Source organism: Rattus norvegicus, chromosome X, assembly GCF_021556685.1.
Source record: "Rattus norvegicus strain SHRSP/BbbUtx chromosome X, alternate assembly SHRSP_T2T, whole genome shotgun sequence".
Taxonomy (NCBI): Eukaryota; Metazoa; Chordata; class Mammalia; order Rodentia; family Muridae; genus Rattus; species Rattus norvegicus.
In genome coordinates this window covers 38,443,746-38,458,522 of record NC_141554.1, presented here as the reverse complement: position 1 = coordinate 38,458,522, position 14,777 = coordinate 38,443,746, and the positions used below count along the sequence as shown (strand labels likewise).

Below are 14,777 nucleotides of genomic sequence, written 5' to 3'. Positions count from 1 at the left end.
TAAAGAATGTTATTGACAGGCACAGTTCAAAAACCCTCACCAGGGAGCCCTTCGTGAGACACTGCCTGTTTCATGATGAAGCTTGTGCTTTTCTCCCCTTCGTGCATATTAAGTTGCCAGAATGATACTTAATTAATCACATGAAAGTCTGACACTTGAAAAAATAATGTGTGAGAGACATGGAAGTTCTTTGTTTCCCTCTTCTCCTCTGCCACTGCATTCCAGTTGAGAGCCCGGGAAAGCCCACTTCCATAACACCTGGCCTCTGTTCCTTCCCAGGAGCTACTGGCAGCACTTCTGGGTCCCTGTGGCTGTGGACAGACACAAGGTGAATTTCCTCCCAGAGTGGTAGCACATGCCTTTGAAAAACCAAACTAGTTAGAACTTAGGATCTGGCAACCTACCCAACCTCCTCTAACTGAGGAATTTTATGGGAGGATGCTCTATAAGGAACTAAATTGCGTCTTTTGTGAGAAAGAGATCAATCTCTTCAGAATCCAGAAAGCTAGACATGGTAGCCTAAGAGCAGTTAACTTGACCACGGAAGAACCCCTTCCAAACTGATCTGCCTTGGGTCACTTAGCCAAAGTCTTTTAAAATGGCCATATTTTGAGTCTGGAGCTCCTTGTCACGAGAAGGGAAATGGAATCAGACTGTATTTTGAATGAGGCCATGTAATAGCATGTATGAAGACAGCAGTGTGTGTATGAGAACAGAGACTGCAAATGGAGAGAGAAGACAGGGACTAAAATCAAAGGTACTTGAATGTGAACCTGAAATTCATAAACCGTGGTAATCCCATGGTTCCATTTAAAATCCTTGAAATCCCCTTTTTGGGAAGGTGACAGTGGTATAAAGTTTTCTAGAAAAATGTTCTTAGTGACAAAGACTCGACCTTGCTCATACAGGGGGCTGCAGAAGGGTGACTAAGATAAATACTGGCTTTGTTTAAAAAAAACCTACAATGGGTGGGCATGTATGATTACTGTTATGAGCCCCAGTCACATGTTGGAAACCTTATTAAAGTAGCTTAGGGTAGGGCCTAGGCTTCTGTTTCAAAGCCCCCTTTTAGTTCTAATGGTTATCCCCATTGGACAGTCTTGTTCACCTTTTTCCCAAGTTACCAAATATAGAGGCTCAGTTGGAAACTGACAATATGTACTAAATGTATGCACTAGTAACTTAAGCATTTCAGAATTGAACGTACACCTAAAAGAAATAAATTCTTATGTCAGCCAAAGGATGCAAAGTTTCCGCCCTAACCAAGAAGCTATCTGTACTTGATAGCTGCTGAGAGAGGGAAAAACAGTTTTCTTCAGTGAAGTGACACTGGAGATACAGGGTAAGACTAATGCTCAGGAACAGTTGTCCAATACAAAATGGCCTCCATGTTAGTTTGGTTTTGTGTCTGTGCGTGTGCTTTTGCTTGTTTGTTCACTATTTAAAAAGAGAAGAACATGCTGGGTAGGGATGAGATAGGCTATGGGACGAGTTGGGGATAAGTAAAGAATAGCATCAAAATATATTGTATGAAATTCTAAACAAACAAACAAACAACAAAATCCAGAAAAAGGTTATCTGCCCCAAATCAGAAATACATCATTATTTGTCAGGATAACAGGAAGTCTTTTCCTCCAAAGGGACTCTGCACACAATCGAAAAACCACTGCTAAACATGCCGACATGGATTAAAACCATAAAATAGGCCAAGCATAAGAAGGCAAACACAGGGGCTGGGGATTTAGCTCAGTGGTAGAGCGCTTACCTAGGAAGCGCAAGGCCCTGGGTTCGGTCCCCAGCTCCGAAAAAAAGAACAAAAAAAAAAAAAAAAAAAAAGAAGGCAAACACAAAGTTGTCTTTGCTGTATGGTCTCATGGATACGTTCAAGAATTGCCATAAGTAATGTTGGGTATATGAAATCACAGTAACAGTTGCCTTTCTTTAGGAATATTAAGTAGAAATGGGCAACATATTGGGACTCAATATCCACAATATTATAGTTGCACAGTTACACAGATATCATGTAAAATGACGAGCTGTGAACTTGCACTTTTTACTATGTACATAGATAACACATGGTTGAAAAGTTTAGGTTTCACATTTACATGGCTAAGCCTATAAAACCTTTGTAAGAATCTTGTGGCTTTCAAATATAAGATAAGTAGAAAAGTCTAGTTTTGTGTTATCGAACTGGCTGGGCATCTATTCTTGTTGAAGTTAGTGTGATGTACCACCTGTCATTCCAGTGATCCATCAGCCTTTACAAGGCAAGGCCAATTACAAAAAGTTAGTGAGGACACACTGCAGCTGCGGTAGCATTCAACTCAGCTTTGCACAGAGCTGTCCCTGACTGCTGATGGCGAGCTCAGTCTGGTCTGGAACTCCAGGAAGAGGGTCCCTGCAGCTGCAGTTTTCCATTCCATGCCCTCCCTTTCCACTCTGTTCGCCTCCCTGAGGAGACAGTAAACACCATCTGGACCACTGCATTCACCAGCCCGGAAACCCAAATCTCTTCTTCTATCAAGAAAATTATGCTCAGCCTGACGTGCCCTCCACCAGTGGGAACCAGCCATAGAGCTTCTGCCAGCTCTGAAGTTTGCTGGCCCTGAACGAACACAGAAAGTGTCTGTGGTCATTAGTACCTGGAAGGCCAATAGGCAGGATGCAAGCAAGATGAGGGTGTGTGGAGAAACCAGGTCTGGTGCACACAATACCCTCATTTCTGGACCATTGCTTTTCAGTCTCTGAGAATATCATCTGTACTGAGCAGTGTACTTTAAGTAGCTTAGAACAAACACATGGCCGCAAATGCTGATAACACTATCTTTATTTGTCCATTACTTATGAAGGCCAGCTCACCTGAGGACAGTTTGTTCTTTTATAGCAAGAGACTCAAGCACCACAAGTAGTAAAATATAGGCCATTTTCTTCAGATTCTAAACTGTAAAGAATTGCAGCTATAGTTTCTCCAGTATATACTCTGGTCTTCTATACCTTTAACATATACCATACAGTTGACTTAAGACAACAATTTGTAATCTCTGGTCCACTAGACCCATTTTTCTTAAATTAGCCATTTATCATATGTTGTATCTGATAGTCTAATCATTTCTGTGTTCAGTCTTCAGAACATAAGATACAATCAGCAACGTGTGTGAATATCTGTCAAATATATCTTTACTTGCTTGTTTGAGCATGAGTATTCTTTTTTAACATTATTGATATTTGATAAATGCAGATTTTAATTATTGTATCAATATAAATCATATATATATTATATCACACATGTGTCTTCCAGATGTGCATTTTTCAGAATAACAGGGGAAACTCAGCCTCACCGAGCTACAAAGACATTGTACATAGAAGGACATTAATAAAGCTATTAAAATTATAAGTCAACCTTGAACTTGATTAGTTGGGCCAAAGGGAGCAATGATGTTTAAAGTCACTGAAGGTAGACTTAGAAAAATCAGCACACAACTGTTCTGATCAGTCACACACCCAACTATTTTTTGTTGTTGTTCTTTCTCAAAGGAAATTATACAAAGGGTCAGTAGGAACTTCTCTGTTTTTTTGAAAGATTCTGAATTGCTTCTAAGAAACATTAGCCTGAGGTTAAAACTATGGGGTAGGATTGTCCTTCTCACTGTTCAATTAATTTTTCAGAGAAGATGGGGAGACGCAAAGATTTTTCTTCAGAAAAATGCCCCTCAGTCTCAGGCTTAGAGATTTAATTCTCATTTGTCTCCTCGGGTCTCCACCATTCACTCATTTTTCTTTTCTTAAACTAATATGCCAAACTCCAGAAGTAATTTCCAGAACAAAACCGTGCCTGGAAGGGAATGTGAGTTTGAGTAAAACTTCCTTTCAGGCAGACAGCGCTCCCGTGTTATTCACTGAGTGGTCCATCACCCCAAGAGAAGGTATAACTTCCAATGAGTACTCACCTGTCAGCTGACAGTGCCGTAAGTGTGAAGACAGACACCCCCACTGAAGTAAGTTGTATAAAGGGGATCAGTTTACAGCCAATCCTGCCAAATAGCCACCTGTCAGCCAGGTACTTGCTGGCATCCACAGGGGCGCATGTAACCAGCAGCAGTAGGTCTCCCAATGCCAGGCTAGAGATGAACAGGTTTGGCACGTTTCGCATGGACTTGACCGTACAGAAGATCTTGATCAGGGTGATGTTGCCAATGAGGCCTATCACGATGATAAGCCCATAAACTGCAGGAATGACATAGATGATTCCCGGGTGAAACCAGTTGTCCATCTTGGGGGGATTCAGAGTTTGATTGAAGGTGTTGTTGCAGGACAGGAAAGGATCCACTTCCAAGTTCAGGTGGGAACAATTATTTGGATCCATCTCAAGACTTCTCTCTTCAAATGTGCCTTCAGGATGCTACTTTGTAACTTCTTTTCAGTTAGGTGATGAAGGTAGGATCTGTACGAGGCTTTTGGTCTTCCTTTAAAACAGTCTGAATTCTCTCTCTCTCTCTCTCTCTCTCTCTCTCTCTCTCTCTCTCTCTCTCACACACACACACACACACACACACACACACACACACACACACGTATTCCAAACTCTAGCTCAGTATGTTGATGTTAGTTCTGTCCCAGCCTTCACACCACCAGCAGGCAATACATCTGTAAATTCACTGAGTGAACAAGCAACAGAAACTCAGCCTGAAGAAAAGCTTAGAATTAAGTCCACTCTGTCTCAGCTCTTCATACCTCCACCCTAGACTGAGTCTCTCTGGCTGCAGTTTACTAAGAACTTTTGGATTGCTATTCTCACACAGCATTTCCCCGTCTTCCCTGATTTGTAGAACCTGAACGTTTAAAGTGGGTAGAAAAAAACTGCACCAAGAAAGCCTCCAATCCTATAGGCAGGATGCCTTGGACGTCACTGGCTTCCCCAGCAAACGGCAGCTCTCCTGCGCTGCCGCTCTGAAGAGGGAGCCAGGAATATACAGCGAATGCCGGCCCCCTGCTGGACGCTTCAATCACTGCCCAGCTGCCTGCTTTCTCCAAATGGGAATCAGGGAGCAGATCGCCACTCCTAAGTGGCTTAGCAGATATCATTGCCTTTTCATTCAAGCTGGCAGCACCTATAGTCGGCATTTAATAAATACTGTTCGCTGCAAAGTCTGGGGATATCTCTGATACTATCTCCATGAGCTCAGATGTGACTCATGACTCTCCTGGTTCTAATCTTTAGTAATATATTAAAACGGCACATCTGGGTTTGTGTGAGTTGTCCCAATTAGTTCCCCTGGAATAGGGACTGCTATGGAGAGTTGCATGCACCGGTCTCACACCTTAAACCTACAGCAACAGACTTCAGGAAAACCAGAAGCGTGGTGCACATGTGCTCTTTCTGAAAAACTTCCCAAGCCTCTGTCTTAACCGCGTTTCTTAACCACGGAGCCAGCTGCATGCTCAGTACAGATAGATCAATGATCTTTTCCAGACCAAAAAATAGTACATTATATTCTTCTGATCTAAAAATTATATGAGCTGGATTTTTAGTGTAGCTTTTGCATTTATTTTTAGCAAGCTTTCAATTTCCTCTGCAGTGTACAACAGTTGTAGATTCTCCTAAGAAACAGGAAACGGGAGACAGTAGTTGGGGGTACTGGTAAAAGAATTGAGTTATAATCAAAGGAGTGCTGAGAAAGACTATTTAAAATGCTATCAGAATGAGGCTTAACCTTTAGCTAGCACTAATAAATCCATCATACCTTCATGATGTCTATTGACCCAGCCCTTTTAATATGTGTCAGAAAGCTAGTTAATAGCAGACAGTGCTAGGGAAAGGCTCATGCTTCAGGACCCATAAGAAATAAAGAAATGTGTGATTGGTACTGAGTCAAGGCCCACCAAGAAAACTTCCAAATGTGTTACCATGGACATTTGCAGCATTTGATGCCCCGGTGGCTGCAGTACCCTTTTAGTAATATGAAAGGTTCCTTTGAGGCTGCAGTCAGAAGACTAATGTTATGTGCTTGCAGGTAAAAGAGTTTCTTAGTGGAGTTCAGCCCTGCCAGGACTGAGTCAATAAACATGAGTCTAATGGTGTCAATCAGTTGCTAGAAGTACAACTTATTGATGCAGGACATGAGCTTCAGTCCTGACAAACCCTCCCATTTATTAGCTTGGCACATTGCTTGGGCAAGTTGCACATCTTCAGGTTCAAGTTCTTTATTTGGAGAGCAGGGATAATTTATGAAGTTCAATAAAAAACAATCCCTGGTAAGATGGTATAGTATTAATTCCATTTGATTAATTTTAGCTACTTATCACTATTACCATGATTACCATTTGGGGATTGAAGGGAAAAGATTTGCTTTGGAACAGCTCAGAAGACTGATTGATCTCAAATCAATAGACAGGAGTTCCATACACACACCAGTGAGTCATCAACTCCTCTGTTTACTTAAGAGAAATATACAGTTGCCACGCACTACACATGTGAGAATCTAGAGAGTGCCGCTGATGGGGTGGTCACTTGTTAGACCCATTCCCTTTCTATCATGGAGTAACCTTTTTCTTTTTTTCAGAAAATGTGACACTGACATTGAAGATTTCCTAAGTGTGTGCCAGGGCTTTGGAACAGAGGAAAAACAGCATGCGCTTCATGGCACAAAGAAAGCAGGGTAGTATTGAGCAAGAGAACCACTATAAGCCCCTTTATAAAGGTCACTCAAATTAGCAGAAACAGGGCAAGGAAAGTACAAGATGAAACACAGCCAGAGTCAGTTGGATGAGACAGTGCTGAATCCCTTGCTATTGCTATGAAGTTCTTCCTGTAGAGTCTGAGTACACAAAGAGTACTTTTGGGCATTATTTCTTCTCATCTGTCTGTCCTTGTGCTGAGTCAGTCTCACTTCTTAAGTCCAATTAGGCTACTAGTGTTTCTTCCCAAGCAAATGTGGACAGGTGTTGATTTCTCAAAGCTGCCGTTAGCATTGTGCCTTCCACAGCCATATAGAAATGTTCTAATGGTAGTTTAAGAGTGAATGTATATTGAGGCTCGACATCTACTATTTGCTACATTAAAATTCTTGGTAAGGAATATATATATATATATATATGATGAATTAGCTATAGTGACTGTGTCCAGAACAAAGAGAGATAGCAAAAGGGATGGGAAGAAGGAGAGAGGGAAAGGGAGAGAGAGAGAGAGAGAGAGAGAGAGAGAGAGAGAGAGAGAGAGAGCGCAAAGTAAAATAAATGACATTAGATCCATCATGGAAGACTTTTTATTTAAGATTTTAGGTTGGCATTGCCCTATAAGATACAAATCTTTAAAAAAGAAAAGACAGTCCTAGAAAGATGGTTCAGAGGTTATGAGTGTATACTACTCTTCAAGAGGACCTGGTTTGGGGTTGGGGATTTAGCTCAATGGTAGAGCGCTTGCCTAGTAAGCGCAGCGCAAGGCCCTGGGTTCGGTCCCCAGCTCCAAAAAAAAAAAAAAAAAAAAAAAAAAAAAAAAAGAGGACCTGGTTTTAGTTCCCAGCACCCACGTCTCACAAACTACAGCCCTAGGAGGCATCCAAAGTCCCTGACCTCTGCAAGTATATGCACTGACAAGCATGTATCCCCACAGAGATGCACACGTACACATAATTGACAAAAATATGTTTTTAAATAAGCAAGATTGTCAGGGGCGCTTCATAAAAGCACAACTTCTGAGGTCTTATCCTCTATTACTAACTTTAAATCTTCATAAAAGAACCCAATAATGATTCTTTTTCCTTAGGTCCCTAGCGGGTTCTAGTACATTGTTATACTGGGAACTAATGGCATAGACTATAGGGATCATGTCAACGTGACAGTCCATATTCTGTCCCTTCTCGTGAGGGAGGAAGGAAGGGAACTTATATAAAAATCTAGATTGCTGCTATGTGTTCTTGCTACCCAAAAGTAAATCCTTAAGCCAGCAGCATGACCTCAGGGTTTACTAGAAATATAGAGTCACGGGCTAGTGGTGTTGCTCATCCTGTAGAGGCATTTGCTTACTCCATCTGTGAACCCCACAAGGTGGCAGGAGAGAACTGACTCCAGGGAATTGTCCTCTGACCTCCATGTTATGTGGCATGTACATGCCCTTGCATGCTCACACACATACAAAAATAAATAAGTACAATTTCAGAAATTCAGGATCCTAGGCACTACTCTAGTTCTAATAAGTTGCATTTAAAAGAAATAACCCTCACTGTAACAAGATGTCCAGGAAACTCATATGCAGGTTAAGGTCTATGATTACGTGATGTAGGCATCCTAGGAACAATGGTTTAAAAAAAACAGAATAGGAACAGGAAACTAGGCTCATGGGGGTAGGGGCAACTAGAGGTTCAGGCTCAGCATGAAACCAGCCAGTGGACCACCTCAAATTTGATTAAGAACCACTGCAGGCCTGCAGCTCAGCGTAGTAATGTGAGACTGTGGTTCTAATACATAGGAGTCTGAAGCAGGAGATCCAAGAGTTGCAGACTACAAAACAAATAGACAAAAAAGTAAAACACTGCACTGGGGCTTCTTCATATCACTGATAATGGCTAAGAGTTGTTCCGGTGTCTTAGGCTACATCACTACACTAGGGTTAAGACTCTAATCACAGAGACCCACCGGCCTCTGCCTTCTGAGTTTTGAGAATCATGGTATGTGCCGGTTCACCCATAGGATGGTGATTGTTTTCTTTGCCTTTAGGGATATCACTCTGAGACTAAAAAACAAGGACAAGATGGAAGTCACTCCAGAGGGAAATTTTGAGCCTGGTCTGGTACAAACTGAATTCACTATAGGAACAAAGGAATCACTGGAAATTAGAGATGAAGACAGAGAGATGTGTAATGAAGAGAACTGAGAACCAGATGCTGAACGTCAAATAGTCCAAACATAGGACAAAAGAGTCAATAGTAGAGTGACATTCATCTTTGATGACAAGGTAATGTGCTGAGGGTCAGTGGGCACTGGAGATGTGAGAGCTGTGGCGACAGAAGGGAGGAGCTGAGTAGAGGGCTGCAGCAACTCTCATTTGAAAAGATTCAGAGATGTCAAATTTTAGTACTGCAGCAGGAACAGACAAGGCAGATGATTCTATCCAGATCCTACAACGCTGGGATTGTTTCAAGTTCCCTTTTCTGCTCTCAATACTCTTGACTTTTCATGGGCAGGAAACTTCTGGAAAAGATGAAGTGTTCTCAAAGAGTCAAGTGTCAGTTTGAGCCCTACAGAGATGTAGAAACAGATGCTGATGGTCAGAGAAAGCCTGAAGAGGAAGACCACATTGTTAACCCACCTCAAAGTTAAAGGAATGTCCAATGTTGTGGCTTTTAAGTCCATCTGTTCTTGATATGTGTGGTGGATGACCTTGATTGTCCACTTGGTGGGCTTAGTGCCACCTTGGGAACAAATCCCTGAGCATAGCTAGGAGGGATTTTCATGACTAGGTTCATTGAGATGGGAAGGCCCATCCTAAGTGTGGGCAGTCCTAGTCTATGGGTGGTGGTCCTGTAATGAATATAGAGAAGGCAAGGTAATCACAAGAATTCACGGCTCTCTTTTCCTGACTGTGATGCTCAGCCACCTCAAGCTCCTCAAACTGTAACTTCTCCTCCATGCTGGACTGTTCCTAGGAACCGTGAGCCAAAATAAATGTTTCCTTTCTTACGCCATTTTTGTCAGCTCATAGCAACGAGACAAGCAACATGGAATGTGTCTACTTAGGAAACCAGGGTTAATTTTCTTTCTGGTGGATATGCGCTCTACTCAGTGTCTTGATTCTAACAAGTAAAAGGATGAAGCAGGCAGTGTACAACTCCCAAGACTAGATGGTGAACAAACCATCATAGCAACTTCTTTGGGATCATTTGCTCTGGGGGAAACCAGTCACCATGTTATGAGGACACTTGCTATGGTTCGAATGTGAACTGTCCTCTCATAGTTCCATATATTTGAATGCTTGGTCAGAGACGGTGGTGCTTTGGGGTAGCAGTTATGGATGCTTTGGGACATGGGCCCTTGCTGAATGATGTAGTCTGACCTTGAAGGATATCCTGCCTCTAACTACAATCTGCCAAGATGTAGCAAGCAACCTCAAGGTCATACAACCTCAGACTAAGCATCCCCCCCATCATGATGGAAGATACCCTCTAAACCATAAGCCCAAAAACTCCTCTCTTCCTTCAAGTTGCTCCTCTCAAACATTTTGTCACATGCTAACAAAGTAACTAATACAACATTCAAATGGCCTTATGGATAAGACTACTTGTAGAACTTATATAGCTGTGTGACATTTTAGGAGTGGGACTCTCTAGAGCATTGCTTCTCAACTCTCCTATTTCTGGGACAACCCTTTAACACCAGTCCTCATTTTGTGGTGACCCCCAACCAAAAAGTTATATTCATTGCTATCTCATAAATGTTATTTTACTACTGTTATGAGTCATAATGCAAATACCTTGTAGGCAGATGTTCTTAGATGACCCCCGTAAAAATTCCTTCAACCCCCAAAGGAGTCATAACCTACAGGTTGAGAAACATTGATCTAGAGCCAAAGCTTTGGCTGATAGGTGACTGCAGCTTCATGATAGCCACTGACTCAGGACCACACAACCAACCAATTCCTGACCACCAGAGACTGTGAGTTAATAAATGTTCGTTATTGTTAAACCACTGGTTGATGATAATTTGTTACACACCAATAGAACACACTTAGTCAGGACAATGGATGGACAAAAGGAAAAAACACAAACCATTGAAAAAGGAAAAAGAAACAAAAGGACCACAAGAGGCAAGTGCTGTAAGCCTAAGTTGAATCTTGAGTGTTTAAACAGGGTGTTCATTGACATGAAAATCTGGTCAGGTCTGAAGAAGTGATGCAGCCTGTAAACCATTTGTCATTCAAGAACATCAAGGTTTCTTATCTGGATAAGATATATGTATTTTGAAAATAGTATAAATGAGCTGAACTAAACTGCTCAGCCGCCATATATCTGGAAATTAGACAATTTATATGTCATCTCTATATCTGCTCAGTGAGCTTGGGCAAGTCAAATCAATTCAATGAACATTATTTGTTTCTGAAGTGCCCTGTGCTGTGCTTTTCCATCTGGGAAACACTGGGACATTTCCCCCTTGCCTTTGCCCCAGGACAACATGAGGCATCAGTCCCATCCAGCAACAGTTACAGCATGCAAGAGAGGTACCGTTCTAAGATCAGCCATTTCTTCCCAGTCTTCCCTTGCCCCGAAAATGCTAAATTCCCTGAAAGGCATCATTGGGTTACTTCTGCCTATCCATAATAGCTGTCTGGAATAACTTTAGATTTCAAAGACAGGGGAAAGACTGCAAATGTATCCATCACCCAACTCACCATAGTGTTAACATTTTACAAAACTCAGAGGTTCTCATTGGTACAATCCTGTTGCACAAACTATAGACTTTAATCAGACTTCTGGTCCTTTTACTGTCATCTTCAATTTCAGGGTCCAATCCAAGATGTTCTGTGGTACATAATCATTATGATCCTTTAGGCCACTGCTGTATGTGTGTGTGTGTGTGTGTGTGTGTGTGTGTGTGTGTGTGTGTGTGTGTTCATTATTAAATATTGAGCCCAGTTTTTCCTGTAAACTAGTTTAACATGTTGGCCGTGAATTCACTCTGTAGCTCATACAGTCCTCAAATGTGTTATCCTCCTGCCCCCATCCTTCTGAGTCTCTAGCATTCCAGACCTGTGCTACTAGACCTAATTTGATCTTAACACTATTTAAAGGCGTATAGTTCAGGTACTTTGTAGAATACCCTTCAATTTTGGTTTTCCTTATCCTTCATTATTAGACTTAGGAGATGAATGAATGGAGAGAAAGAACATCAAAATCTTATCAGCGACTTGTGGTAATTTCTTCTATTACCAAGGAGCATCACTGATGGTATAAAAGAAGAAGAAAGGTTTGTTCACTCTCACATCCGTGTCCCAAAATTCTGAAAGGAGCCGTTAAGACAAATTCAAATTGTTGTTCAGGCAGGTACCTTCTGAAGGCTCTTGGGAGGACTGGGCCTACTATTCCCTTGGCTTACAGCCATACTACTCCAGTCTCTGTTTCTATCATCACATTGCCTTTTCTTCTTTATGAGCAAGTCTTCATGCCTGCCTCCAACTTATAAGGATTCTTGTGGGACATTGGCTCTACTGAGATAATCCAGTATAATCTACATCTTAAAAATCATAATTAATGCTTGATAAAAACTCTTTGTCTACAGAGTTCATTTGTCATGTAAAGGAATATAGTCACACTGTATATAGGGCCAGGTTTTGGATACTGTTGGGAGACATTATTAAGTCCACAACAGGGTATTTGATGCTCAAGTCATTCCTCAGGGGCAATACTAAACTTGATCACTTGGTTAAAGTGGTGCCTGCTAGGATTCTCCATTGTGAAGATTTAGTGTAATCAGTTGCTCTTAATTACTAGAAACACAATTTTAATTATATAGATATAGATGACAGATAGAGATAGAGACAGAGATGGATAGAGATAGATGATAGATAAGGAATGGTGTTAACATTATATAGCCATTCAGTGTTACATATAAGAAATGTCATATTCCTTGCCAGATCTAGTTCTAGGTCCTGGAAACACAAAAATGATCAAGCAGTGGGCCCTGCTCCTAAGGAGTTAATTGATTTCTGTGGAAAACATTTTAAATGTCCTTTTAAAAAATTATCTCATTAGTCAGTATAAACAAGCATGCCCTTTAAAGAATCTGGAATTTGCTTCAGTAATGAACTTCAATTGTTTATGGGTTTCAGGTTATATAAAGGTGGCAATCAGGGGCCGAAGAGATGACTCAGTGGTTAGGTATGTGTAATACTCTTGAAGAGAACTAGAATTCAATTCCCACAGCTCACATCAGATGGCTCATAACAATCAGTAACTCCAGTTCTAGGGATCTATGCTTCCCTTTGGCCTTTTCTGGTTGCACCAATGAATGGTAACAAAACTGGGTGTTACAAGCTCTTAATCTTTGAGTTTGTAAGGATGAGGCAGGAAGATCAGTAACTTTAGGCTATCCTGGGCTACATAAGAAGATTTTGTCATAAAATAATAAATAAGTAAATAAATAACAAATGAATGTATCATCCTTAGAGTTTTTAAAGTATTATTGAACATACTGTATCTCCTACTTTTATGTGCTCTTTTGGATTCTCTTCTCAAATATAGACTATAATTTCCCAGTTATAAATTCCAATGTGTTTCTTCTAAGAAAAAAAATCTATTTTTTATTTTGTTTGTAGCAGGTTTTAAGGAATCAGGCTGTGCCTACAGACACTAGGTGCTCATGGAATTGAAAACAGTCCGAATCTTGCATTTCACACCCTGCCCCAATCTAGCCTGTAAAATAACACACCATGTTCTTCTTGAAGGAAGATGCTAGAAACGGCTTACCCATGGATTTTTTTTTCTCCAAATACCAGTATAGCACTTCAAACTCAAAGTGGTTCCATAGGAACTCTCACTCGATATAAAACTGCTACTACTTTTACTGCTTGAAGGAGGCTTGCCTTAAATTAACTCCAAGTCATGTCTGAAATATATTTCCCATACTAGCTTTTTCAAGTCAAATACTCTTGACACGGAGCACCTAAGAAACACATGGGAATTTATCAGTCACATATTACAGGATTCACAATTCTCTATGCCCCATCATATGCAATAGAGGCATCTTATTCAAGTGGTCTTTGAACCACCTGCCTTTGCTTATGTCATTTTAAAATAATATTTTATTAAGCCTTTGAGAATTGCATACAGGATTTCTGATCATATTCATCTCACCTCCTATACCCACCCTATCTACCCAACTTTAAGTTTTCTTTTATTAAAAAAAAATAATACATCGGGTCCAATTTGTGTTGCTCAGCTACTCTTGGGAGTGTGGTGGGAGGGGCTGCCCTGGAATGTGGTTGACCTACTAGGTGTCAGGCTATTAAGACAACAGATTCTCTGTCCTAGTAGCTGTCAGATGCCAATAGTTCCTTAGTTTGTGATAGGATCTCATGCCCACCTCTGTTCCATTGGAATATCTTGTGGACATCCTGTCAAGGTGTCACAATCCCTATGAGTTCCTAAGTGCAACTACCCTGCTGTGACCAGAAAAGTTTCCTTGAAGCTGGTCATCATCTTTGGCTCTTACAATCTTTCTCCCCCGCCCCCGCCTCTGCTTTCTTGAAGATCCTTTAGGAGTGGGTAATATATAAAATCCATTTAATTCTGAGCAGAGCACAGTTTCCTGTTCTCTTCAATTGATCAGTCAAGGGTCATTCTTTTAGAAACTCACTACGCTTCCATGTTTTTGCATACAAAGGGAGTTTAAAGAACATTATGATTCGGTTTTCTTTCTGACACTCGCTTTGCAAGATTCAAAGGGAAAAACAAATAACAAAGAATCTGAAAATGTATAAATTCATAAACAATCTCAAGTGACTATGTTGTCAAGTATTATCACCTTCTAGACACGATAATAATCATGATTGTTTTTTAAAAGCCATTCTTTTTATTGTTTAATAAATTAATAATTTTTCAATTCTTTTTGTTTAAAGCAAGCCTCAGTACACTTTTTTCTTAAAGGGACAAAGTGATAAATATTTTGGATTCTGTAAAGCCTTAAGCTGACTCTGGGAAAGAGCCAAGAGATCATAGGGAAATGACCGAGTGTGGCTGCATTCCAGGATACTTCATTTATAAATGGCATGCCAGCCCACAGAAACTTGC

General features: G+C 40.8%; 1 protein-coding gene across 1 annotated transcript in view; it reads right to left on the bottom strand.

Moving 5' to 3' along the window:
• The window catches only part of Grpr (gastrin releasing peptide receptor), a 46,907-nt gene extending 42,068 nt beyond the window's left edge, over window positions 1–4,839 (bottom strand). The window contains 1 exon segment of the mRNA NM_012706.3: window positions 3,948–4,839. Coding sequence (NP_036838.2) covers window positions 3,948–4,363 — 416 coding nt within the window. The 5' untranslated portion in view covers window positions 4,364–4,839.
• Between the last annotated feature and the right edge of the window lie 9,938 nt (window positions 4,840–14,777).